The sequence below is a fragment of the Salarias fasciatus genome, chromosome 16, assembly GCF_902148845.1.
Source record: "Salarias fasciatus chromosome 16, fSalaFa1.1, whole genome shotgun sequence".
Classification (NCBI taxonomy): Eukaryota; Metazoa; Chordata; class Actinopteri; order Blenniiformes; family Blenniidae; genus Salarias; species Salarias fasciatus.
In genome coordinates this window covers 27,105,627-27,133,043 of record NC_043760.1, presented here as the reverse complement: position 1 = coordinate 27,133,043, position 27,417 = coordinate 27,105,627, and the positions used below count along the sequence as shown (strand labels likewise).

At 47.1% G+C, this 27,417-nt stretch overlaps 1 protein-coding gene across 3 annotated transcripts; it reads right to left on the bottom strand.

Moving 5' to 3' along the window:
* Nucleotides 1–69: 69 nt before the first annotated feature.
* On the bottom strand, nt 70–27,075 carry gsk3ba (glycogen synthase kinase 3 beta, genome duplicate a). Of its 3 annotated transcripts, none has more exons than XM_030111525.1 (11): nt 26,169–27,075; nt 19,642–19,835; nt 13,020–13,103; nt 6,608–6,718; nt 6,298–6,428; nt 5,267–5,373; nt 5,046–5,143; nt 4,841–4,936; nt 3,803–4,046; nt 3,380–3,478; nt 70–3,177 (listed from the first exon to the last, which is right to left on the bottom strand). In XM_030111525.1, exons 1-11 carry the CDS (start codon nt 26,254–26,256, stop codon nt 3,107–3,109), a joined length of 1,323 nt encoding a protein of 440 aa, XP_029967385.1. In that variant the 5' UTR covers nt 26,257–27,075; the 3' UTR covers nt 70–3,106. The 3 variants fall into 3 exon arrangements, with proteins under 3 accessions (XP_029967385.1, XP_029967386.1, XP_029967387.1); XM_030111526.1 differs by having other exon boundaries at nt 3,803–3,989; nt 4,829–4,936; nt 26,169–27,074; XM_030111527.1 differs by having other exon boundaries at nt 3,803–3,989; nt 26,169–27,072.
* Between the last annotated feature and the right edge of the window lie 342 nt (nt 27,076–27,417).

Genomic DNA, 27,417 nt, shown 5'->3' with positions numbered 1-27,417 from the left:
TTTATAGATTTTTCTTTTCTTCAACCCCACTTGGCTTATTTCACACTTATATATACTAGTATATTCTGAAATACTAGCATATATATTTGTTTTTTCTTTTTTTCTTTTTTTTTTTTTTGGTAACCGTCGTGGTGTTTTTACTGAGCTGGAGTCGGGGGTACAGGGTGAAGTGGTGGAACCTTCGGCCGGAGGGGACAGCGACACGTTCATGAATGCAAAATTACAGCAAGCGGGAGACGGGAAGAGAAAGGCTACGTGACTCCGCCCCCCTTCAGGTGCTACTGAATTCCTCCCTCCCGGCGCCGGGGGAGGAGAAACAAGCAAGAGGACAGAGGAGGGACAGAGAGAGCGAGAGAGAGCGAGAGAGAGAGAGAGAGAGAGAGAGTTATTGCCTCAGAGGATGGCTCTTCACAACGAACATCGTGAGTTTGGCTTTGGTAACGGAACCAACACTGAGCGATACACACACTTCACCGTATCGTACACACACAGTACATGAGGCCTCGATGAAGCTCCTGCTGAGCCCACCCCCTCACTTCATACCCCGGAGTCCACGCCAGGGCGTCCGAGTGAGTATACATATATATCTATATGTATACATATATATAAATACAGTGCTGTGAAAAAGTATTTTCTCCCGTCTCAAAATGCAACTGGTGTTTACTTGGGTCAACCCTGTCTGACGCTTACACTTGTTGGATGATCTTTAGGATTAAAACGGAGGAAATATGCAAGAACAAAAACATTTTTTCACAGCCCTGTATGTGTATAATAGATATAGTTAGAACATTTATTAAAATAAAGACTCGTCTACTGTATTTGCAGCTAAGGAAGATCCCATCCTTATGATTAGCAACGTCTGTAAATCACATCGAAGTGTGCAATGATGAAGAACGGGGAACGATGCACAGATTGGAGGAAACCAAGTGGAAGAGTGAGCGTGTGTGTGTGTGTGTGTGTGTGTGTGTGTGTGAGCATGTAGCAGGATAGCAGGACATTCAACAGCACCAAAGGGAGAGTCAATACATGAGCGGGTGGAGGTGGGGGGCGGGGGGGTGGGGCTGATGACGGGAGGGGGCGGGGCGGCCGGGTGACGGTGGAAACAAGGCGGAGGTGTATGAAAGCAAAGGCACTCCAAACTATAGTTACACTATACATGACTAGTTCTTGTTACAATAATACAGCTGTCATCTACTGTACTGTACAGGTAAGATTGGACATATGGCTGGATAAAGCTGATCATCATCATCATCATCATCATCATCGTCATCATCGTCATCTACAATATCCATAAACAACATCAGTTTTGCCCTGACTTTGCTTCTTTTTTTTGTTTTTTTTTTGTTTTTTGTTTTATCTTTTTCGTTTCTTCCCCCACCCGTTCCCATCTTTGTTTTTGCTCATAAACAGTACATGGGTCTGCATATATACATACCTTGAACACAACATGGAAAATATAATCAACATAACAACATAAAAAAAAAACAACATACAAGTCATACAAGTCATAATTTTGGTGAGGAGCATTTATACTGTATATACAAATTCAGTTTTTTTCCTTCTTTTTTTTTTTTTTCTTTTCTTGTCTTTTTGTAGTGAGTACTCTCTGTAAATAAGACGATTGGACAGACTGTACCGAGTGGCTCTATGTGCTGCAGGCGGAGGAGACGGGGGGGGGGCTAACACTTGAATCGGCGGTCACAGTCAGAGGCGAGCCGGAGACCAACCGCCGCGATTCTCAGAGAGTCGAGAGGAGGAGGAGAAAAAAACAAAACAAAACAAAAAAACAAATCACCGACAATCCTTCAGAGAGAGAGAGAGAGAGAGATAGAGGAGGGGAGGGGGGGGGGACGAGGCACTGCGCTGCCACAGAGAGGCTGTTTCAGACACAGTCGGGACAGAGACGGGGAACGTCCGTCCACATCCTGGATACGGGACGAGGACGCGGCTGCTGGAATCTAACCACACTCCAGCATAACGAAAACACAGAGAAACAAGAAACGCCACCGTCTCCACATCTGTTGTGTTTAGGGCAGCGGCAAATATTGCCGCTGCGCTGCCAGATATGAGCTCCCCATAAATGATTTCTGAACCATTGTAGTTAATATACATATATCTATATATACTTTTTATACATAAGGAAAACTAATATATAAACTGTGTGTATGTGTGTGTGTGTGTGTGTGTGTGTGTGTTTTGTATGGTATGTATATATTATACAAGCACACAGGACCAGACACATGTCACATGTCAATCCAACAAACATCTGCCCAGGAGTACAAAACAAATATTGAAAACGAGGCGCAGCGCGGCGGCTCGCCGTCCGTTTAAAAACAACCCCAGGCAAAGAGAGAGAAGGACTGCTTCTCCCCACAAACACCAGGATCATCATGCATCCGTGTGTGTGTGTGTGTGTCTGTGGGTGTCTGTGTGCATGTGTGTGTGTGTGTATACGCGTGCATGAGCCTCATGCCTTGTCTGCGGAAGTGGAGGTGGGAGGTGGGAGGGCGTGGCGACCCCTCCCCCCCTCCAGGTGATCCTACCATACTCAGGCCATGCACTACAGAAGGAACCGAAGGGGACGAGGGGGGGGGGGGGGGATTGGCACGGGGTCACCGGGGGTCAGAGGTCAAAGAATGAGGATGCAGAAAAATGGGACAATGTGGGGGGACAGATGGGAGAGGCCAGATTGGGGGGAGGGCCGAGGAGGAACAGCTTTAGGACGTGTCTACAGATTGTCCTCTTACAAACATTAGCAGGCTAGCATTGTGAACATGTACAGTGTACTTTGATCAATAGTACAGTCGGAGACACCTCAGGCCCGCGGCGTCACGTCCCCGTGGAAAGTGCACGGAGAGACGTCTTTGACGGAGGATGGAGGAGAGTTCAGACAGCTGAGAGGAGGGGGCGGGGCCTGGCGGGGGAGGGGAGGGGAGGGGAGGCGGGGGATGTCGGCTGGCTGCTGAACCCAGACTGCATCGGCGTCACTCCGCTGCCGTCGGGGAGGCGAGCGGGGCGGAGCGGCGCTCACCCCCTGGCCGGGGCGACGGAGAGGGCAGGCGGCGGGCTGGGGCGGAGGCGGGGCGGGGCGGGGCGTCCGTTGGGCTCAGGAGGTGGAGTTGGAGGCCGAGGCAGAGGCGGTGGTGGTGCTGGGGCCTCGCTCTGTGCTGCTGCCATCTGGGAAGAAGACCAGGAGGAGCTCAGCTCAGGAAAAACTACAACCTGCCTGCTCCACAGTGACGATCTTTCCGTTCAGAGGTGTGAATTCAGTCGAAACGTCGCTCCATATCTTTTTTCCATTACACAGATAAACAGTAATATAAACCACAGCAGAGATAAAAGTGGAGCTTATGGCCACATAAAACACGGCAGAACCAACCTGTGGTGGCAGAGGCGTTGGTTGGGGTGGAGGCGGCAGCTTGACTGCGGGCGTGAGCAGGGATGAGTATGGAGGCCAGAGAGGGATTACTAGATAACTCTGGAAGATAAAGAAGATGACGTGTGGAGGGGTCAGTTTCCTCTTCTCTCATTGATTCTTTTCACACTGGTCCGGGAGACTCTTTCGAGTCAGGATCTGGTCGATACCGGTTCTGGAGGGACCGTGCCTCACATCGCTCTCACACTTCAGGTGTGTTTCAAGGGAAAATGTGGAAAAAGAGGACAACTATGTAGAGAATCTAAACATATTTTATCGAAATAAATTAAATGTACTGCTCAAGGGTTGTTTTGGGGATTGTTTTAAATGTCTACAGCGCTAACGGCATCATGGGAGACTGTTTCTCGCGTCCCTCCGCCTGCGTACCCTGTGTGGTGAAGTTAAAGAGTGAGGGCTTCTCCCTCCCGTTGGGCAGTTTGACATTGGGGTCGCGCAGCTCGTCAAAGAAGGAGTGTGCACAGGCCTCCAGAGGGGTGAGGCGGGCTGTGGGCGTGTACTCCAGCAGGCGGGAACACAGAGCAATGGCCTCCGGAGGCGTGCGCGGCCGGAACACCTGAACGCCAATCATAGACAAAGTTAGCCGTGACGGCAGAGAGTCTCTCCCGGCGTGCTGCTATAAAACAAAACAAAAAAAAAAGAAGAAGAAGAAAACATTTAAGTGCTGTTAACACAATAACACACATGCTTACAAAAAAACACACAACAGAGCATGGCCTACTCAGCAGCTGCAGATGAAAATCTATCCTTTAATGGTGTTTTTCATGAGGGTGCATGAATGAATGAATGAGTGGCTCCTTCTGAATAATGCAGTAGCAGAGTTTGGCCACAGCAAGGCGCCCCAGAGGAGGACATGAGGGCCCTGCTGCTGCCTGCCGATTGGATGGATCTGCTTCCCAATGGAAGCGCTGCTTGTGAAAGGCTGACATGAGCCGAGATAAGACGTTCCTCCACGCTCTGCCACCTGTTTTCTGCTGCACACCACAGGGATGAGAGCCTGACGGGCCGAAGTGGCGTTCACAATAATTACAGGCTAAATAAAGCAGCAGGTTTGGGTAATCTGGTCAAATTTGGCTCTTTGTATTGTAGGCCACCAGACAGCTTTAATTAAACAGTCTGACCCTAAAAACCTTCATCGCAGTCTTCATGTCCAGTGGAATGAGCCGAGATGTGGCAATGCTCTATGTAAATATAACTGAATTGACTTCAATCTCTGACAATCTTAAATGAATCTGATAAACTGCAGAGTCTGCATTGACTGTACAGACTCAGAGCTCCACATATGGCTCTGCTGGATGGAGGTGACCAAGCTGGATGGCGGCGAAGCAGCAAGCGAGACACAGATGACAAGATGCTTCAACAGTGAATTGTAGAGAAGTAAAAGGGCTCCTGTACCTGTTGACTCACCTTAGTCCAAGGATGTGCCTTAATCTGGGGGAACTTGAACTCTGTGTAGTTGGGGTTCATCTCGCGGATCTGCTCTCGGGTCGGGGTGCCGAGAACCTGCGAGGAGACGGCAGAGCTGGTGAGGGAGACGCTCCTCGCTCGTCGTAAAACCACAGGCGTGTTACGCTTGAAGCTGTGTGCTCGGCGCTGAGTGGGCCGTCCTTACTTTGATTATTTCGACCAACTGATCCACTCCGCTGTCGCCGGGGAAGATGGGTTGTCCGAGCAACAGCTCGGCCAATACGCAGCCGGCTGACCACACATCTGAGGGAAGAGGCAGATCGATGAAACAGACGACCAATCTTATCATACAAATGTGGAGAAAAATGCTTGAATTAGCAAACTTTGACACATTTCTTGGACGCTGTGAGAGTGAGGCGAGCCCACCTATGCTGGAAGTGTAGTCCGTGGCACCAAAGATGAGCTCGGGGGCTCGATAGTAGCGAGAGCAGATGTAGGACACGTTGGGCTCCCCGCGGACCAGCTGCTTCGCACTGCAAACAGAACAGGAGGACGCCACTGTTACTGCCAGCAGGTCCACAAGACGTGATGTTTCTGAGAAGGGTTACACTACGACACACTCATGTCTGCTCCAAAGTCGTGCTTAAAAAGCATCAAATGCACCGTTTACACACATCAAATTGCTGAGTCTCATAAGAAAACCATCATCAAATGAACACACAACAAATTCATCTTTACTGAAAAGAAATTAAAGGGCAGAGATGTACCAGCTTTATTTCTATCTACCGCTTACGAACCACTACATTGTGTTTTGTTTGTTTCTGTAATGCGTCACTGCATCCAGCTCAGCTTAAGGATCAAAGCTTTTGAAGGTGTAATTCATAATGTTTTTAACAAAAAGATTAAAAGACAATCAAAACAAATGATAAAATGAAGAGAAAGAACAGAACTTTACCAGCCTTCGCAGATAAGCACAGCCAAATTAGTCTTGTAATATCACTTTGCGCCACAAGGTGGTGTTGTGAGTCATTTTGCATCTATTCAGCAAGAACCGATTCAGACAATAATGTGAATGGGAAATATAAGGAATGGAAGTGAGAAAGTGACTCACTGCTGCCGCTCAGTGACCCAAAACGGTGCTGCATAAATATTATGTAGGAATAAATTGACCATACGTGTCTTGAGAGTTGCTGATTATAAGATCAGCAGAGTTTCCATTAAGTTTACAGACTCCATAACATTTCTGGGAACCGACTGAGAGTGAAATAAAAAGAAAAAGTGAGTTTGGAGTGCGTTCCCCTTCAGTCTTTATGATAATCTATGCTAATCAGCTGCTCCCACAAGCCTCCACATCAGCGTTCAGATGACAATCTAGCCCTGAAAGACCAAGCTAATTTTACCAGGATGCCAATCAACTCCTGGAAAAAGAGAGAAAAACGGAGGGCTCAGTCTCTCACCTGCCAAAGTCGCAGAGCTTCAGTACAGCTGTCTCTGGATCCAGTAGCAGGTTCTGAGGTTTGATGTCCCGATGGCAGATACCAAACGAATGGATGTAAGCCAGGCTCCTGAACAGCTGGTACATGTACAACTGGGGGAAAACACACCCGAAAAACACAGGTTTCAACTCCAGAGACGGTAATCTGAGGTAGAACTAGAGCATTTCTATAGAGCGGAGCTTCAAGATTGAGTTCATAAACAACAAAACACGAGCCCTTCATTCAATCAAGGTAGCAGCTCTGACAGTGATGGCTTTGCACACAAACACACCTTGACATAAACCATGGGCAGAGTCTGTCTGGCTCGGCTGTAGTGTCTGGCCACTCTGTACACCGTCTCAGGAACGTAGTCCAGAACCAGATTCAGATACACCTCATCTTTCTGTTGGATAGAAGCAGAAAAAACAGTCAAACAAGGGGACATAAACGTAAATCAAACATGCACTGCGACTCGGAGCTCCATCTCGAGAAGCTTTTCTGATGAAAGAAGCTATTTTGGAGCTGATGTAACGGGTGTTTTTCTTCGCGGGCTAACTGGGAATCCATTGTGTCTCCCCGGAGGTCAGGAAGAACGCGGCCATGCGTCAGCGCGGCTCCAGCTCCAGCGCTCGTCGCAGACAGTGATATCATTTCCTCGTTTCCTGGTTGGACGAGGCCCGCGCTGGAAGGGTGAGGGCTGAGTGGAGCGCGCTGACCCTGAGAGGATGCTGGATCCCAGGGCTCTCCGCCCAAATGATTCCAGCACTTCCTCTTTCCTCCGCGTCTGGGCAGACGGAGCCCAGACTAAGTCACGGCTACTCTTTCCCGTGAAGCCATTGTTAAAGGCCAATACATCATTACGGGCTTAGAAAAAAAAAAAAAACAGATGGCTCATACTGAAATGCAACTGTTAAGAAATATAAATAGAAACAATGCACCTTACAAATTCACAAAGGAGATTACTCACAAACCCATTCACGCATACGCAGCTAGCCTTGTCGTCCCTGATGGCGAGTGGGAGGGAAGAGCAGAGCAGAGCGCTCCGAGTAAAACCCTCTGGCCTGGTTAAGGACTCAACGATGGGACCAATAAATCACCTATCGCTTAAAGGCTAAACCCAGCATTGGTGGAGGGCATTGTTAGATTATTTTAATCAGTAAGTTGCCTTAACTCATTAACTATGAATTTATTGTTATTATTGATTTCTAGCAACCGAATACAAGAGCACATCAAACAGTAGCTTTGCTTACAGCTGTATGTATGATTAACCAACCCTAACCTTTAATACCATTTGCATCAACACTAAAAAATAAAAGTAAACATATCTACAGATTACCCAATAAAGCTGTCTCCATTCTATAATCTATGGCAGGGGTCCGGGAACGTATAGAGTATGCTAAAACGTTCATGCTGGATGATCAACCAACTTTTAGATGATCTTCCGAACAAAGACAAGATAATGAAACGGACACAAGACACGCCTCTGTCGGCAAGAACTGTTCGTGATCGTACCATCATGATGGCAAACCAAGTGGAGGAAACGCAAGTGAAGGACATAAATGCAGCGCCGCTCTTTTCCCTGGCTTTGGGTGAGTCAACTTTTCACAGTTCAGTGCGATTGCAAGATATGCTGCTGGTGACACACCGCATGAAGAAAGCCAATGAAAGGATCCACAAGAGGTGAGGATTTATTCAAATCTTTCATGGAGTTCCTTCAAGAAAAAAAAATCTACCTATGGATAAACTGAACAACAGACATGTGGGTCAATAAGTTCAAGTCACTGAATGAAGATTTGGAAAGAGTCGCACGACAGAGAGCGGAGTTGGCAAGCAAGCCCATGTGGACAGAAAAGAAAAAACTTCAACCCGAAGACCAGCTGGTCATCAAAACGTGGAACGTGCTTCCTGTCACATACCTCACACCGCAGAGTGTGAGTATTGCTGTATTGACCATGTTTGGATCTACGTATGCATGTGAGCAGCCATTCTCACACCTTAAAAACATCAAGCCCAACCTACGATCACGTTTAACAGACGGAAGCCACTTGCATGAAGCTTAGCCTCACCAAGTACAAACCAGACTACAAAGTCATCAGCAAATCCATGCAGCACTACAAGTCGCATTGATAACGTTATTTAAAAAAAGAATAAATTCAGAGGCTTATCATGCTCACGTAACCATAATGGCGCCCCGACGAAAACAAGTTCAGCTCCTATATTTGTTCATTTTGGCTGAAGAAAGGACAAAAGGAAATGTGGTGGTAGTGAGGTGGGAGGAAGGCGTTCAGTCTGCGTGTCGACAGCAGAGTCGCGCATGATGGTAGAAGACAGTCTTTTAGTGAGCAAAGGGTCGTTTGTTGTGTATGAGTCCTTAGTTACATAGAAAATACCTGCTAATGCCCATTATTGGTTCTGATTGATCAATCAGTTTGCAAGAATGATGTGAAGGTTAAACAAGACAATGAGTCACCCAGGAAGAGCCTACCTGTCATTAGCGTGAATCTAGTTTCTTTTATGAAGTAGACTAACAGCAATTATGTTCGAGCAAATCATACTAATGAATGGCGAGTTTCTGTTTTTTGACTCCAGCTCATGTAGTTTGATCTCATTGTTTTTCCTCCTCTTGGCCTCAAGTTGGCTGCGCTGCCGGCCTCTGCAGGTCTGAGTGAACCGAGCTCCAGACGCTCCTGCCGGCTCAGTGTCCTGCTTTATCCCGACCGCTCGCCGTCACAGCGGATTAGACACATTTACAGCCAGTGTGTGAAAAACCGGGCATGGTGGAAGCGTATGGACACAACCTGCTGCTGCTGGTGATGTTGAGCAGCATTTCCCAAACAACTCGAGGTCTCAGAGAGCCTCATTTCACACACTCATCTGTTCCTGGCATCACTTTCACTCATTAGCACTGTGTGTATGTGTCACGCTTCTGTGTTGCTCCTTCAGCTGCAAAACTACCCTCGGTAGCGTTTGTGACGGCACGAGAGCCTGTTCTGCCGCCTGTTAGCACCACCAAGGCTATATTTAGCCCGGTAACAGTGATGACTCACTTCCTGCCTCACTACAAAGCCACTTCCTTGGCTTGTTCCCAGATGGTTAGCCAGGCGGAGATCTGATTGGCTCCGGCTAAATAATTCAGCCTCTAATTTGGTGAGTAAAAAAGGATGTGCCTGAACAACTGGCTCATCCATCGATCAGCAAGACTCTCTGGGGTATACCTCGGGGCAGACGTGACAGAATCAGCGCGGCACGAAATGTAACGCTGAAAACATGAAACCGAGAAAAACAGACGAGGACAGAAGGAGCTTGAGGGGCGCATGCTGAATGAACCGACACACACTGATGACGGCGCACACACAGCAGCGAACGCCACTGAAGAATCAGTCTTTTCATACGTGCAGGGGACACGGCCTCACGGCACAGCATGTCCGGCGCTGTCATTAACTCCCACGATTCACTCCTCTCCATGTTCCTTTGTGAAAGCTGCGGAGGCGACCTCGGCCTTCGGCGCCGGAGGCCGTCCTGTTCGCCCGCAGTCTGCAGATCAACACGCACGGTGTGTTTGCGTGAATTTGCTGTATGAGCGCTTCAACTGCAAAAGCCGTGGAGTGGCTCCGGCGAACGGTAAGCGACGCCGGGATGCCCGCCGCCAGGCCCGAGGGCTAAACGAGCTCCGGCTACGTTTATTCCTCCTCTCCTCTCTCTGGATGGTGTATACATCCCACTCATCCTGGAGTGCTCTTCAGAGAAAGTGCAACAAGCAGAGCGCCACCCAGACTCAGTTATTTTTACCCTCAGTACATACGTTTCTTTAAAACACAGCAGTTCCTGTCTCTGCCTCGACAGATTTCCCACCAGGCCAGAAAGCGTCCAGAGAGAGAATGTTGCAGGTTGACTGAGCTTTGTTTAGTTGTACGCAATTTAATTTCCTGGTCGTGTTCACAGATATCTGGACAACAGCTTTACTCCTTAAAACTTGCCTCCCGTCTCTACTTCAAGTCAAAAGTTGTTACTCCTGGCATTTTCTCAATAACAATATGCACTTCTCGCCTCAGTGAAGGACTCTGCTCACAATGGTCTCTTTCATCAGGCCCTGAATGAACAGAGTCTTGCGTGACCGAGCGGTTCTGACGCCCGTGGCGGGAATCTTCCGACTGGTAGTAGCCTCACATGTTCAAGTTGTGGTTTAAACATGACAATACTTGTGCTTGTGTTCTGTGGATCTGTGTCAGTTTGTTTGGACCTACAGGGTGTTAAAGACTTGAAGACTTCCTGACAGGGCCAGTAGATAATTACCCTACAAAATACATGAAACGGCAGATGATTAAAACCTTCTAGAAGATTCAATCTTAATACAGGAATATTAAACAGAAGTGACTTCACCTGATGGCTCTGCCCTTCATCTTTGGTCTTACATCTTTGCATTCAAACAGCATTCCATTGCTTCTGTGAAGCCATATTCTATGTATCTTTTGGGATTCCCTCTTCTACTTTCCGATGGATTTATCTTTTTCCACAGCCGTACACTTGCCAATTTCTTATCTCTGTATGCTGCAGACAGGATGTTTATGTTCAAAACCCTGACGTCCTTGTGATACTTTAAAACTTTAAATTTTTGTCTGTACATAAATATTCCATTCAACTTAGTGGTGTTTTGACCTGAGTGAATTAAATGAAGACTCTCACTCTCTCTGGAGGGTAAACGTATCAGCCAAAAGTCTTACGTGCGGCTCTTACTGCAACTCCGCGCTCTGAAGTGGTTCAAGTCAGGCGGCTATTTGCTTACCTGCCTACGCTGTTTGAACCGGCGGCCTTCTGTTTAAACACGGCGTTATACAAGTGGTTAAAGGGTAAAAGCAAGAGCACACCGTGTGCGTCAGGCACGCCGCACGCCGGCGCTTACATAAGGCTACCTGTGGACACGCTGACGGCTACGGCAGCGAGACTCCACGGCAGGGAGAGCCTGCACTTGAGGGCGAGAACCGGCCGATTCCTTTCTGTCTGAGTCTTTTCCACTTGTTTGCAGGTCGGTCATTTATCAGCCTGTCTCCCTTCAACCACTAACCTCTGACATTAACAATCGCCTACTTCACTGGCGCTGCCTCTGGGCTCTACGGGTGGTAAACGGCCATACCAACAACATGGTGCCAGTCCCCATAATTAGCAGAACGATGCGGTGCGGGGGGGAGAAAGGGGGGGAGGAAATGGATACATGAAAGGAAACACAACATCGGAAGGGGGGGGGGGTGTTTAAAACAGGAGCAAAGGTGAACAGCGCCGCGGACGCGCACATTACAATAACAAAACGCTGCTATTGCAAAAGTCACGTTGAGGGGCTGCAGGGCCCGTCCTGCGGCAGGCACCGCCACCAGAGAGTCACCGTACCCAGAACCAGCAGAGATTCCCAGAGGTCAGCAGGCACATGGCAAGAGGCGAGGGGGTGGGAGCGGGGCGGAGCCAACGGCGTGGAGGGGACGGCGCTCCTCAGACTATTATTAACCGACACCCTCTCTAGACCCCTCCTAACTCCCCTCACACCCATTCTCACATTGGCTCCGCCCCCTACAGTCCTCAACAGCGTTCCTTTGGCCTCAGTCAGCATGCAGGAGGAAGGCGTTTCTCGCCGCGGTGTCATGGGTATAGTCCCAGCGGCGTGTGTGCCAAGACCATGTGTGTCTATATTTGACACACAGACCTTTTCCCGTTCATCAGCTGGCTGGATGACATCGCCCGGCCGTGCAGGCTGCGGGGAAGCTCCCGTGTTTGACAGAGACAGACGGCGAGGCAGAGGCGGGGACGACCCCGCCTCTGTCGAGGTTCACTGTATTTACTCCTGAACTGACTCCAGTCAAACGGGACACGGGGCCATGATGGCAGATGATGCAGAGGGAAGACACACGTGGCTAAAAGGTTTAAAAACACAGACATGTAGACACTACAAAAGGAAAATAATGATTTTCAAAGGCACTGAAAGGCTGATTGTGAGGAAACTGACCTATTTTAATGGCGACTCAGACATTTAAACATACAGAGTTTGGGGCAATTTGTTCCTTGAAGATGAAATAATATGACTAGAAGCAGTGGTTTGATCTCCCATCTCAACTTATCCAAGTGCTGAAGTGTCCCTGAGCAAGACAGTGAACCTCAAATTGATCTATCAACGCCTGTTGAGCACCTCGCATGGCAGCCATGATTACCGGTGTGAGAATGTGACTGACAGCGAAACGCGTTTTAAGAGAGTGATTCTGTTATATGAATGAAGAGATTCTTGTCTTTCTTTGCCGATTCTTAAAACAATCATGGTTCAGCCGCAGCACGTCTCTTTCTTGGTTGTTCCAGCTCTGATGACGTTCCACAGGTTGTATTATTGTGTCTTTATCCTACCGAGACAGAGAAGAGATGCAAAAACCACGGTAAAGAGAGCAGAGGCGCCGCAGGCAGCAAGAAGTCTCGCCGGTGGGAACCGAGCCAGAAGTCTGTCACTCAAAGCAGGAGTGGACCATGTGGGGGACGGGAACGGCTCGGTGATCATGTTGCCCCTTAAATAAACACTTTTAATATAACCTTCTCTTCTAATCTTAGCTTTGAGTGGCCGTTTAGCACTTTTTTTAGTGAATGACTTCTCCACAAAGCTGTAACAGAAGTGTAATTATGGATAATTATTGCAGACAGATAAAAAAAGCAGGAAACACAGTCAGCTGACTGACCTTGTCTCCGCTGGAGTAGAAGAAGTAGCGCAGGCGGACTATGTTGCAGTGGTCCAACTTCCTCATGATCTGCAGCTCACGGTTCTGCACAGAAACAAAGCAAGAGAAGAAACATGTTACAGACGTATGGTTTACACACGTTTCAGGATGTCCAGTCGCAAGAACTTGGCAGGTTTCCAACCTGAAAGGCAACATTTAGGCTTCCAAACAAACAAGACAACTGTGTATTGAATAAATGCACAACAGCAAATATTCTGAGAAAGGAAACAGAGTGTGTGAGAAAGCATTTTCATCGGTGCAGGCAGTGCGATGAACAACAGGTCTTTTACAATAAGGCTTCCACAACGAGATGTCAGAACTGAGCCCAAACAGCCGTCTATGTTCATACAGAGAGAGTCGGTGTGGAAAATGGCCGAGCGCACAGAACTTCTCATGAGTGGGCAGGAAGTCAAGCATTTCATAAAGCTTCAGCAGCTTTAATTTCCTCCCTCCTTTATCATTATCGACTGTGCGAAGATAACAAACAGTAAAAATCCATCTGTGGCAAAGCAGTGGAGTCAATACATTAAAATCTGACCTGAGTTTTCAGTAATTGTTCCATTTAAATAGTCTGAGTGCAGTGACATGCATGACAATACTCTGAATTTGTTCAAGCGTGTTTCACTTCAGCCAAATTCTTCAATTTACATAAAGACACTTTTTATAAATAGACCCTCTGCAGAATACCACATCCAAGCAGAATATCACAAACTGAAATGATCCGTTTTACTTGATGGTTTGATGATTTCTTATAATAACATAAAAATTTCAATCCAAAGTAAAATGATGCCGTGAAAACAGACAAATACGTCCAAAAGTATCAAACTCCTACCGAGGGAACTCAGATATATGTTTCAGATGAAAAAGTAATTAAAATGACTTAATTAAGACAGCACTGATCTAGTTGGCTTTACGGATGACCAAAAGAAAAAAAAAACCTATCCATTATCTACACCGCTTCATTTAACTTAGGGTCAAACTGTTAACCTGCAGGAAACTGAAACTACCTCATAGCTCGCACTTGGATGTGGAAGATTTACAACATTTTTTAATAAGGAAACAAAATGTAAAATCCAAGTTATGGAAAACAACGTGGTTCCAGCGCAGTGACACTTCGCTGATGACCAGGTTTAGACAGTGCGTCACTGTCGTGGTGAGGCTGACGTGTTTGGGGGTTTGCATGTTCTCCCCCGGCCCGTCTGGCTTTCTCTACTGGATTCTCGGTTGACTCTGACATTTGCTGTGAGCGTTGAAGTATGTGTGGGTGTGAGACAGTTTTGAGCCGCTGTCTGTTCTCTGCTTTAAGCTGAACGGTCTCTGGTGAGTAAAGGAAATGGGTGGACGGCTGGTTTGTTATTATTTCGATGTAACTGCCCAACTATTCTGTTTGAATGATTTTCAAGTAAAAAAACAAGAAAAAAACTACAATAGAAATATTTGTCCAGCCTCTGGATTGTGGAAATGTTATGTTCATCTTGCTTTGTGCAGAAATAAAGTGATTATCTGTAGATTGTCATTGAAAATGTGGAGAAATGTGATGAGTATTTCTATAATTTACTATCACATTACACAGAAACTGAGGCTTAATTGAGAAATGATCATTAGCTGGGGGCCTGACTGTTAACAACAAATGAAAAAGCAAAAAATTCAAATGTGACGACCAGAAGCCAGAGAAACAATCACTATATGGTTCAAACGTGAATCCCGATTAACCTGCGAGATAAATTTCTGGCACCTCTTCAGGCTCATGATATGAAAGAGAGAAAGCGATGCTGATCGTCTGAATGGGTGACTAATGAAACCCTGTGTATTGTGGGTCAGGTCAGTGCTGGCTGGTGGAGGGAGATACGCCGCCGTACTTCATTTCTTGAGGATTTACACCCGTTAGTCATTTTTCTTTCAGCAAAGAGAAAGAAATCAGCCCACGATACAAGACTTCAGTATAAGACAGTATATTAGGAGCTGAGTAGACAAACCCCCCCCCTCCATTCGAGGTTCCCACAGTCGTCCCCCTGCTCTCTCCTCCTTTGGGATCGACACACACATCATAAAGTGACGTCATTGTGTGTGTGTGTGTGTGTGGGACGGAGACCAGCCGTCGAGCCATCGCGCACTGCAGCCAACGCCCTCATCCTCCCGCACTGGAGTGGTTGTGATGGTGTGTGTGTGTGTGTGTGTGTGTGTGTGTGTGTGTGTGTGTGTGTGTGTGTGTGTGTGTGTGTGTGTGTGTGTGTTGTTACGTGAGGGATGGTACCATATGGAGGAGGAGCAGACGGGCTGTTGAGTAAAAGCCCTGCCCGGCTCCAGTCATGCTGCAGTCCGTCCTGCTGACCCGTCATCCGCCAGTGTGTCAGCAGGGCAGCCAGCACACACACACACACACACACACACACACACACACATACACACATACACACACACACACACACACACACACACAATGCAAAGCGCAAAGAAGACGGTGAAAGAGAAAAAAACCCAATTCTCGCCATGCTCCACCTGAGCCTCTCACGCTGTTCTCACACACGGCCAGACAAAACCACAGCCAGTTTACAAAAAGATTACGAGCGCAGACACAAGCTGCTTCGCTGCTCGCTGTAGATAAAAGCTTAGAAACGACACTGGATGTGAGCGAGCGGCTTTTAAAGCTTGAACAAGACAAATCGGCGGAGAGTCCTGTGTTTCAACTTGCCAAAAAAAATCCACCACTCGCTAATTTTTCAGCCAGAATTTTTACATTTTAAATGCAGTCGTGACTTGGCCGTCACGGAGGATAACCTACTTACTGTCAGGAAACAATACAAGTAAAGGAAAAAAAAAAAAAATCCTTCAAAAAGTCAGAAAAATTATGAATAACAGACATATCAGTCATTTTCGTGAGCAGGAATCCTTTAACCTTTTCTCAAAATGACTCTTTCTTCACTTCGGAGTTCTTGAGGATTAAATCGCTGCCCTGACAGGAAAATGATCTGCATGTAACGAACATTTCAAATTACTTAAAATTTGTCTAGACCCGTCTGAACAGACCGTCTGATGAAAAAAAATAAAACTCTCCAAGAACACAAAGTTCTATCAAGTATCTGCAGGCCGGATTCAGTCCGCTTCACGGTATTCTTCAGTTTTCCGCCTCAGATCTCTTTATTCATCATCAGAATTTCAGAACATCTGCTGAAAATATTACATATTTGCAATTGAAATAATCTGTTATTGACGTTTTTACTTTATTTGATTTTAAGCAGACCAGCCAGATCCCTGCCATGAAGCCTTTGGAGACCAAGGATTGGCTTTAATATACAAATTACGTAGATTAAGAAAACCGTTTAAAGACGACGTCTTTCAAGGAAAGAGCGTCAAGTCCACTGTCTGGTCAGGTGGACGTTCTCTTGCTCTCTATGTATGAGAGTGAATGACGACACTAAAGTAAGCGTCCATTTCCCACTTTCCAGTAGCTTGATATGTGATCCCTGAGATAGGAAGGGAGCGGGATCTATCCCATCATGCAGTGCGTAAACTGAAAGCCCACAGCATCAGCTGCAGCCGAACACAGAGTCCATTCACGTGATTACCTCGGCTGACTCGCGCTGGTGTGGCAGGGAGGAAAACCAAGTTTCAGTCGACCAAGGATCGCTTCGGAAATTAACGCCAAAATCAGACTCGAGGGGGGGAAAAAAAAAGTCTTTTTGAAGAGGAGAGGGAATGAGGAGAAAATAGAACGCAGGTGTTTGGGTGTGCGTTTGTGTGCGGCGGGGCGCGCACACTCGCCGGCGCGTGCTGGAGGATCATGTGAAGAGTCTTAGCGCTCATTTGCCTCGTCTTTCCCTAACAAGCTGCTCACAAGGAGCGACTGGCTGAGTGGCTCGACGCAGCGGCAGGAAACAACAGGCCGAGAGAGGAAGACCGCAGCCTCAGACAGAGGCGCCGCTTTAACACAGGAAACCGAAGAGCAAATTAAAGCGTGAGCTTCGGCCCGACCACCGAGGCCCGAAACACCCTGCTCCCACCTCGCTCGCCACAAAGCAACAGAAAGAGCAGAGTGCGACTCCATCGTGGCCGGAGTCACAAAGAGAAAGCGTGCACGTCCCGAACAAGCACCGTGAATGCTCCGGCAGATGGTCGACCCCCCCCCCCCGACACCGCACCACACACCATTAAGGGACGTCATTTATCTTAGTTTCTGAAAGCGGCAGATCAACACACGCTGAAAGAGCGTCTCCCGCCTCAAAAAAGGAGAATATTCTGTTTCACTGAACCAGTTTGTTGAAAAAGCTTCGGGCAAACAGATCAGACTGAACTTCAGCGGCTCTCATGGGAAAAGCAGCTGCAGGTCGGGAGTCGGAGAGATAACAGCGAGGAGCCTCTCCTGCTGAAACGCCCCGACTCTCCTGAGAAAACCGAACTCGACATAAAATAATGAGCACAGAAAAAAAAAAAAAAAGAGGGGAATAACCATGTCTAATGTATCTAATTCATCCAAACCCTGTGAAAGATTTAGCTCAGGGTAAATTTCAAGATTGACTAAATGAATTATTTTGCGACTTAAGTGGGTCAAATGTAGAAAAACACGGCGTCAACCTCAGAAACTACAGGCCAAGTTAGTTTGCAACAGCAGTACCGGATGAATACACACCATTAACACACCAGTGGTTTTTTTTTTTTTTAATTTCTGTTTTGTACACAAGCCTTCCTCGAATCATCCCTTCTGGAACAAATGAAGCAATTTGGGTTGAACTGATACCGATGGGATTTTAGAGAAGTGTCAATATTAGACTTCTGCAGCGTGCCGGTTGTCAAACTATCATAAGCCGCCTATCATCACAAAGTAGAGAAGGACTTCTCAAGTATACAGCAGGTTTGTAGCTTCATTCCTTTCTCTTGTGTCTCTCTTGATTATCACAGCTAATTTATTTTGGCAGTTAATCCACGAAATGATAACTATGTATATTACAGGCTTTCGTGTTGAAATATCTGTACTTACAGATGACAAAAAAACAAAAAGAATCTTAGAAAATTAGTATATTTCACGGTAGAGGTAAACATATCCCTATTTACCAGTATAAATACCAGGAATCTATTGATTAGTTTCAGCACACAATATTGCAATCATTGGAAAATCTGCCAGAATTCTCTTGTTGATAAAATCTACCTCAAGGACAAACCCTGAGCTCGGCGGTTCACGGGGTGCCAGATCAAAGCGGACTCGTGGAAAGTAGGCCAGGGGGGCAAAGTGTGGAAGGAAACGGTGCACAAGCGGAAGACTGCAGATTGTTTGGAAAAATTCTAATTAAAAACTTCAGGGAACTTTTACAAGGAGTGGACCCGATACAGACGACGTACAGATAACGCAGATAACAGACGCGTGAGACGCCCGGTGCCAATACGGCCCCGGAGGAGAGGAACTGGACGACCTCTCAAAATGCTCTCAGGAGTTTGAAAAATAAATAAAAAAACTGTTTCGTCAAAAGGTAGATGAATGTGATTCAATTCCACTGTCAGGTTTCCATGCAGAGATAACTGAGGGTGTAAATCTGCTGCTGTTGCTTCTGTTTTATCCAAAGTCAACAAACTAACAAAACATCGGCTTCGGCGAGCCAAGCAAAACTTTCCACTCATCCACTACAGTCCAAACAACTCATGGCCATGGTGGCCAGCAAATTGGCAAAACCTGATTCTCACCGGAAATACTGTCCAGGGAGACAGGACAGACGCTACAGATATCAGGCCGATATCAAAGCAACCTGAGCAACAATAACATCACAGCCATGCCGCACTGATCAAGGTTCCACGCAAATAAGAGGCTGAATGCATAATAAACACACTTTTCCCAGGTTTAACTTCTGCCTGATTTATGAATCTTTTATTAGAGGATGTTGTGAAATATATAAATATGTTCAGAAACTGAGCTTTCAGCTAAAAGCAGGATGTTCTGATGATGCGGTGGGAGAAAGGATGTTCTTCTAAATGTGTGTCAGACAGGTAACAGCAGCAGGACTTTCTTACATGAGCGCAGCAACAAATCAGGTCAGAAGAAATTAACATAATCAACATGCAGGAGTTGATTATCAAACGTGTTTAAAAATTCTCAATGACCCACATTTACGCCTTGTCCTCATGATATCCGAGTCCGCAGAGACACACTGACTGAGGGGCCCGACCGAGGGAGCAGAGACACTGCAGCCCCCGACGAAAAAACAAAAGCCGTCAGTCAAATCTATTCAAAGCCTACAGGAAGGAATCCTGCAGAGCTTTACTCAGGAAAAAAAAAAAGAAAAGATGACATTTCCAAGGTGCCAAACAGAGCGAACCTGACAGATGTCTGAGTATCACTGCCTTCGAGTTTGTTTCTGTGAAAAAGGGCCCTCCCACTGCTGAGACACGCTTCCTGCTAGAAAATCCACTCACTCAAGCAGGAATGTGTTGGATCTAAAACACAAACAAGTTTTCCTTGTATTTCCTCGCAGCTTCTCTGATCTCCCTGCTCGTGTGGAGGATCACTTCATTCACGTCTTTCACAGTCGCTCAGTCACATTCGTGAAGGAGGGGGGGAAAGCGTTTGTCATTTCCACGTCGCGTCTCAGTGTTTTACCTTAAACCTCTTGTCTTGCAGGACCTTCTTGATGGCCACCAGTTCTCCAGAGTCGCACAGCTTGGCTTGGTAGACGACGCCAAAGGAGCCGTTGCCAATGACCTTAGTGTCCGTGTAGCTGACTTCCTGCGGCCGGTCGGGCCCTTGGCCGGGGGTGGCCACAACTGTCGTTACCTTGCTGCCATCTTTGTCTCCTAAAAAGCGAGAGAGAAGGGAAAGTTATGAATGAAGGTGTTTCTAACAAAGCAGTGACATTCAGGAGCTGCGTTCACAGGGATGGAGGAGAAACTAGCAGGTGGAACATGACAGAAAAAGTTTATGTCTGCAATTCTTTTCTCAGCCTGTTGATTATAGTTTCACTTATTTAGCGACTAAATGAAAACCATGGTGAAAATACCCATTCATTTCTTTTTCTCCCAGAGTCTTAACCTAGTCTTTAATTAGCTCGTTCTGTCTGACAGTCAAAGCAAGACGAGTTTCACAGAAAAACCAGACAGAATTTAGGTCAAGGGTAGATGCTTCAACCCACGGACAAAACTCTGGCTGAATGACGCTGCTTTTGGTCAGCAAAGGTCAGAACCGGCCCTCAATGGCCGATCAATAAAATGACAACATGCGCCCTGAGATGTGTCAACTTGTGGCCGTCAAGCCAAAGTCAAAGCCAAGGAGTGTTACAGGTGTGTGTGGGCTGAACGGGTTCTTCCCCCGCACCTCTCCCTTCTCCTATCAATGCTCGTGTCAAGGGCTAAAGTCTGCATTAGCTGGCAGTTAAACGAGCGACCGGCGTGTGTCACATGCCACAAATATGTCTACGGCTTCAGTCTAGCTAAGCCTGTGAAATTAACCCCTGAGCAGCCAGACGAGCTGCGCAATACCGGATTTCTCACTAAAAATAGCACTCTTTCTCACACTCTTCAATACGAGAGCACTCATGAATGAACCATATTCAATATGATCTTCATATTAAATATCAAAGAAACTGCTTCGGGTTTGAATCATGTTAAAACCAGAAAATCAACATTTTGACTTCGAGTACCAGAGGATGAACGGCACTGTCCATCCTGAAACTCTCGGGCAGGATGGGCTTGTTTTCCAGCAGCATTATTGATTTTAAGGTGGATGGAGCCTGCATGGAGTCATCATCTCACACAAAGACGATCCCCGTCCAGGGTCCATACGCAAAAACTCACATCTCTGTCCAGGTCTGAGAGGAGGACAGAGAGGAGAACATGGCTGAGAGGTCTGGTTATAGGACCGAGTCTAGAAAGGGAAACTGAAGACAGATTCAGAAATAGACTTTCCAAGACCGTGTGCATGTGAGAGAAAGACGAATATGACTGCCTACATATTCCAGCAGGGCCATTTCTATGACGCCTCTGCACTTCCTCGAACCGTGAGAAAAGTCTGTTCATAGTCACAGACACGTAGACAACACACACACACACACGCACACACACACTCACAGCACAGCACACAGTGAGAGCTCACACTGATAAGAACAGGGAATGACAAAGCAATCAGACTGCATTTTAAACAGCATGTTTATGCATCTGGTATCTGACCAGAAGCACAATGTGAGTCCTGACCTTTGACACACTAACCTGTAAAAATCCACAGTCATCTGCATTTACTCAGTCTTCACACTAGCTTCCCTTCTTCGTATTAGGGAAGGGAATTAAAATCACAACCAAGATGTTGAAGCAAATTTTACTGATTTCATAGCTGCAGGCACCGTTTTATTTTTACATGCAACCCCTTCCTGAAGGAAAATCAAATAAATGTCCTAAGAAAAAACAGAACATATTCTTTAATTTTCCAACAAAACAATTACAAAGAGAGCGTTCCAACGCCATTCAGCATGGACACAAAATGTTACCGATGATTATGTCAAACAGCATCAAACATGAATACAGGCAATATGAGCACAGGCCGTTATTCCATGTGCATAAGCTGTATTACTCTGCTGCAAAGTGACACGGGTGTGACGGCTGTAACTTTTAGCCAGAGGCATCAACAGTCAATCCAGGTCACCAGACGAGCCCCGGTCGGGACTGAATCCGACCAACGTGCAGACACAGTGGGGGCCCGATCACTCCGGTCCAGAGCAATCGCAGCACAACACCGAGGGCTGGTTAGTCAATGGCACCAAACTGAACACGGTTTTTGTTTTTTGGAAGATGAAGTTACAACAACCTAATTGTGACGTCTTGTAATATTCAAATGCGAGTCTCCCCCTGTCATTGTGAAACAGACAACAAATGTCTGATTGTTGACCTAATAAGAACCACAAGCTGGATTTAGACCATCGTGAGGTGGGTTAGACCGACCCGGGTGATGATGTGCTGTTTCACTAGTTATCTGGTTTAGTACGAGAGGAACCGTAGGCTCAAACATTTGGTGAATAGCCGAGGAGCCATTTATTTAAGACTTGGAAGCCAGAATCCCGCCCAGTCGTAATGAGACTATAATGCTCTGAAACTCTGGGTGGTCTCCAGAAACAGGCTGATGAGGACTGCCATTTGTAAAGGGGTTAAGGTGAAGTCCACCACAAAAATCATGTTCGTGGGGAGCCTGAAACCTAAATGTGCTTCATGCTCTACAAACGTCAGCAAACAAACTCATACAGACCACAGAAAGTCACATGATATCACACTGAATGGATACTTAAAAAAAAACATTCAGAGTATTTTCTTGCTTTACGTCTGTGTAACAGTGCTGAATTCACCTTTTCCATCCACTTTTGCTAGATTCACCGTTACTCAAGTCATGGGTCAACTAAATGTGAGCAGCAGCAAGTTAGTTTGCCATCCATCATCAGGTGAACCGACAATCCCCCACACCCCACTCAGAAAGAACGTCAGCGAGCAGACTGAACCTGAAACACTCTCACAGTGATGTGGCTAACCACAAAACCCCCGTGCTGTTCCAAAAGTGCTCCAGGGCCAGGCTGCATATAGGAGTTGTATGAAGACGCTGTTCATGACGATCAATTGTTTTGGAAGACAACTTTTAAAGTGTCCAACGACATTTGGCTCATTCAAACAAAACCGTCCTGGGAATTCATTAAAAAAAGGAAAAACCTGGTTTCATCAGAACCTTCTATCTTTAGGTGTTGATTTCATTTGTGTGCTCATGAATTCATGCAGCTGACAATGTTATTGGTTTAGTCTTGTATTCTGCTGCATAAAATCTCAATTATATTTGCACACCAGTCTTTTTCTCTCTTTAGTGTTAACTATTGCAGTTTTGATCACTACTGTCCTGTGCACCTTTTTAAAATAATGCTAAATTGGCTCATGTTCAACCATTCAGTGAAGATTTGCGTTATGATTTCTCTTATGCTGGCTGAATGTGTAAACCAAAAGTAGGAAAACCAAACATAAATCTAAAAGCTATGACCATTCTTGCAGAGACAACAGACAATTGAGGTACTCTCTACTGTAGTTTAATAGATTATGAGAGAGTTCAATGGGGGAAAAAATAAAATTTCTATCTGAAAACAGTTCTGTTAGGCCGACGCTTGACTCGGTAATGACTGAGCAGCTCCTCTGGTGAAATCTGGCCCTTGATCAAGGACCCCCGCAGAAGTGTTGATGAGAGAGAACCAAGCTTTGTTTTTTTCTTCACCACTTTCACACCCAGATTTTACAAAGACACTTTGGGGAATCTCTCTGCTCATCAGTTTCAGGTGATGACTGCATATTCGGCCAAAGACCTAGATGGTTCAAGCCAAAGCGATCCCCCAATGAGCGCAGGTACAAGCCATCTCCCAACGAGCTCCACTGCTGGCGCGACAATTCACTACATTACTGGAAAATCCAGTCACAGGAATGTCACCACTCACTGAGACAGAACAAAGTTGGTGAAACTAATGAGGGTGCATAGATTTTAGATAGCAGCAGGGTGTGGAGCTGTGGAACCACAGTCACCCCACTGTGCCTCCACCTCCACCTCCACCCAGTCACCAGGCAGAAACCGATCATCCTCATAGTCCTCTTTCCCTCAGATGGCACGTCCCATCCCATCCCATGGAGTGATGCTGTTGTCTGTATTCCCCGCAGTTTCATTTGGGATCAAAGAGTTTAATTAGTTAATTTTGCTCCCATCATGACTGGTAAAATGCGACAAAGACAGAAAATGAAAAGGAGCAAAGAGGGAAAAGAGATCTGCAGCTTTGAAATGCTAAACAAGCTGCTTATTGTTCTTGGCCAGCTGCCTCACCCCCAAAAAACAAAAACCTAAAGAGAACTCATGTGGGCGTGTGCATCCAAGTATGTATGTATGTGTATGAGTGCGTGTGTGTTTCCGTCTGCCTCTGTAGGAGGGGTTGGACTTGAAGCATTCTCTCTGGGATCACACACACACACGCACGCACGCACACACACGCACGCACACACGCACACGCTGGCTACAGCTGCTTAGGATCATCAGCCAAGTTATTCACACACATGTGAGTGAAACTGTGCCCAAGGGTGCATGTGTGCACGGGGATGGTGGAGGTCAGAGTAACGGTAGATGACACACTGGTGAAGAAGGAAAAAACAAGCTGAGGTGGATTCCAGTGAGGTGACGTGGTATGAATGTCGTATGAACCCGGGTCAAAGTACAGCTGTGACAATCACTGTACACAAAGACCCTGTGATGATCGATTATGACAGGTTTTTAAAAAAGGTATGCCAAACGCAGAATGTGTGGTTATCACATGCTGGTGACTGTTTGTCTTTTATTTTATGTTGCAATTCTGCTCAATCTGAGGATATGTGATTTAGTTGAACATGCAGAAATGTTGAAGAACATGCTTGGATTAAGAGAGGAGAAGGTGTTGTCATTTGAATGGAAACTGCAGTCCTAATAGATATAATTCAACCTTGACCCCAGGGGAGGTGCATTTTATTGACCAGTTTTACAATATCATATCCAGATGTAGGTCAGACTGTTTATTACACCATTTGTAGAAATCGTGTCAAGTGAAACCTTGTAAAACAAATTCTCAAAAAAAATAAAACACGATCAATGACTAATGATAAACTGGCTTGCCAAAATGACATTCTCATGAAAATAAAAACGTTTATAAACCACAAATTTTCAATAAACTACAGTAAAACACATGTAACGCATACATACCCAAACAGATCAACCTCGTATTTTCAGTAAAATCAAAGGCTTGTGCCTGAAACACACAGAGGTCAAAGAGTGCAAAAGCTCCTACGTTTAGCAAACTTAGGAGTGAAATGATTCTGTCTATCAAAAGGCAATTTTATCCTTTTTCCATTTTAAAAAGGAATTTAACAGCCGCGCGTTTATCTAGAGCACGACAAGTACAAGGTTTGGAAAGGGAGTGCATCTCACTGCTCGTGCTTATGCTTGTGTGTGTGTGTGTGTGTGTGTGTGTGTGTGTGTGTGTGTGTGTGTGTGTCCATTAAGTGGTTTCCAGTGCCAAGGCCCAGATGAGAGCCGAAAGCCTCTCCCCACTAAAACACATCATGATCCCATCCCAGCTGAAGCACCTTCAACATTCCTCAACAGACACACTGATTCATCTGAAACATCCAAACTCCTGCAGGAAGAGACGGTCCGAATGGGCACTGAGGATGTCTCAGTCCTGAACAAATTCATTTCAACCTCAGTGTAATAACCAGAAAAGTGGGTCATGCCATGGTTGTGCAGAGTTAAGGTGAGGTGAATCCATGCTGTTTCAGTTTTCTGATAAAAGCTCCATTTGCAACATGAAATATTAAAGCCAGAAGGGTCTGGAAGCTCTGGCACGAGGCCAGCGTGCTTGCAGATTTAACTTAAAGCAGAAACTGGAGGAAAGAGACCTGTACAGCCAGCCAGGCAGTGGAAGGCCTCTCCAGTCCGCATGGACTCATCCCTGCAGCCTCCGGCACGGTGCCACCCTCCGTGCCACGCTCCCTCCAGCCGGCGCGACGTCCAATTTCGACACGGCCCTTAGAAATAGGACCTGTGAAGCAGCCCTTTCCAGGACCGCGTCAGTTTCGCCGGAGTCAACTGTGGGCGCACCTTCCGCTCTGACAGTTGCGTAATAGACCGGCCCTATCGCTTTAACTCCATTACGCATATGGCTGGTGCCGTGGAGTAACGCCGCGAGGAGACCTAATGGACAATAAGCGGGCGGTTTCTGCGGTAAATGGCGACTTGACTTGGTGTCTGAAACCTGGGCCGGTGCCAAGCCTGTCTTCTCGTGGCCCCGGCGGGCCGGCCCGGTCTGGCCCTGCCCGGCCCGGCTCGGCCCGGCCCGGCGCGGCGCGGCCTGCTGGAGCCCGGACGGGATGACTTGGCCGCGGGGCGGCGCGTCACAGCGCATCGGTGTGCAGCCAGTCACACCGTCCAGCCTCCGTCCCTGACACAGATATATGACAGGGGCTAGGCTAACCGTGCTAGGCATGACACATTTAACCAGCACATCTCACACACACACACACACACACACACACACACACACACACACACAGCAGGCCCCGGTGCCTGCAGACGGGCTCCTCCTGAACGTCCAGGACTGTACTTACTGCTGACTTTCATGCTGCCGAACGCCGAAGGCTGCGGCACTGGTTTGCAGCTCTCCGCGAAGGATGTGGTCCTGGGCCGACCCGACATGATCCGATCCCGTCTGATTCTCTCGGCTCGGGAGACTGTGTGACTTGCTTAAACGGCAGGGCTGATCGATTCGCCGAACCTTCTCATCCAAAAGGGGGATGACAGTAAATGTAATACCACGGTAATTCACTGTGAGGATTCAGAAAATAGGTCCCTTTCACCCACGGTCCTTCACGCTGCTTCGCTGCGCCTAATAAACTGGCCTTTCTTTCCCACCGAGGGTCAGTCACAGCATCATTCCTCCCTTTATGTCCCCGGGTTTTCTCTCAGCGGGCCTCTCAAGACTCGGCTCCGACTAAAATAGTCATGAATCTGGCCTCTCCCTGTGGCCCCCCCTGCTTAAAGCCAGTAGCGAGCTCTTTCTGGGTGCGGAATCAATCCCACGTAGATGAAGAGAGAGAAAAGAAAGAGAGAAAAAAAAAACCGAGTTCGAGTTGTAGATCCGGTGCGGATCAGAGGGAAATGCGGCGTTTCCTTGACGGCTCGGGACACATGCAGCTCCTCTTCATATCCCGATGTGGAGGCTCAATGATCCGACTGCCATGGCGGCTCCCTCGCTATACCCGAGCCTTCAGACCGTCCAACGGAAAATCTGCCAGCTGCCACACTTCTCCCCCGACCGACTCGCTGACGGTACGCCGACTGGAAATCACAGCTGGGAGTGTGTACTGAGCCCCCGGGGCCGCCGGAGCCTCGCCGAACGACGGTCTGGAGCACACAGCGCGACGATACTGAATTTCTTTTTTATTCCTTCCCAATAGGTTTCGGGCTCGCAGTCTTTGTCGCTGCGCAGGTTAGCTACGCCTTTTTCCTGGACCGCTACAGGAGCCGCTGCGGCGCGCGAGGAGGCGGTTCACGCATTTGACGTAACCCGCGGTGGAGAATAGCGACGCTGTGAACGCGCAGCCTGTGAATCTGGGGTGGCGGAGTTAGCCAATCAGAGGAGGTATCCTTCAAAAATGGGCGTTAACCGCATTCTTATCGTCCAATGAGAGCGCTGCCCCGGAGCACCACATGGCATAATTTGCTCGGTACCGCCCTCTCGACTTCAAAGGCTTTTCCCCGTGCCGCGACTCGGCCAATGGGCGGGGCTTGTGTATTGATTGATGGCTCTGTGGACCAATGGGACACCGCAGTCGCCCTGTCAGTTCAAATGGGCCC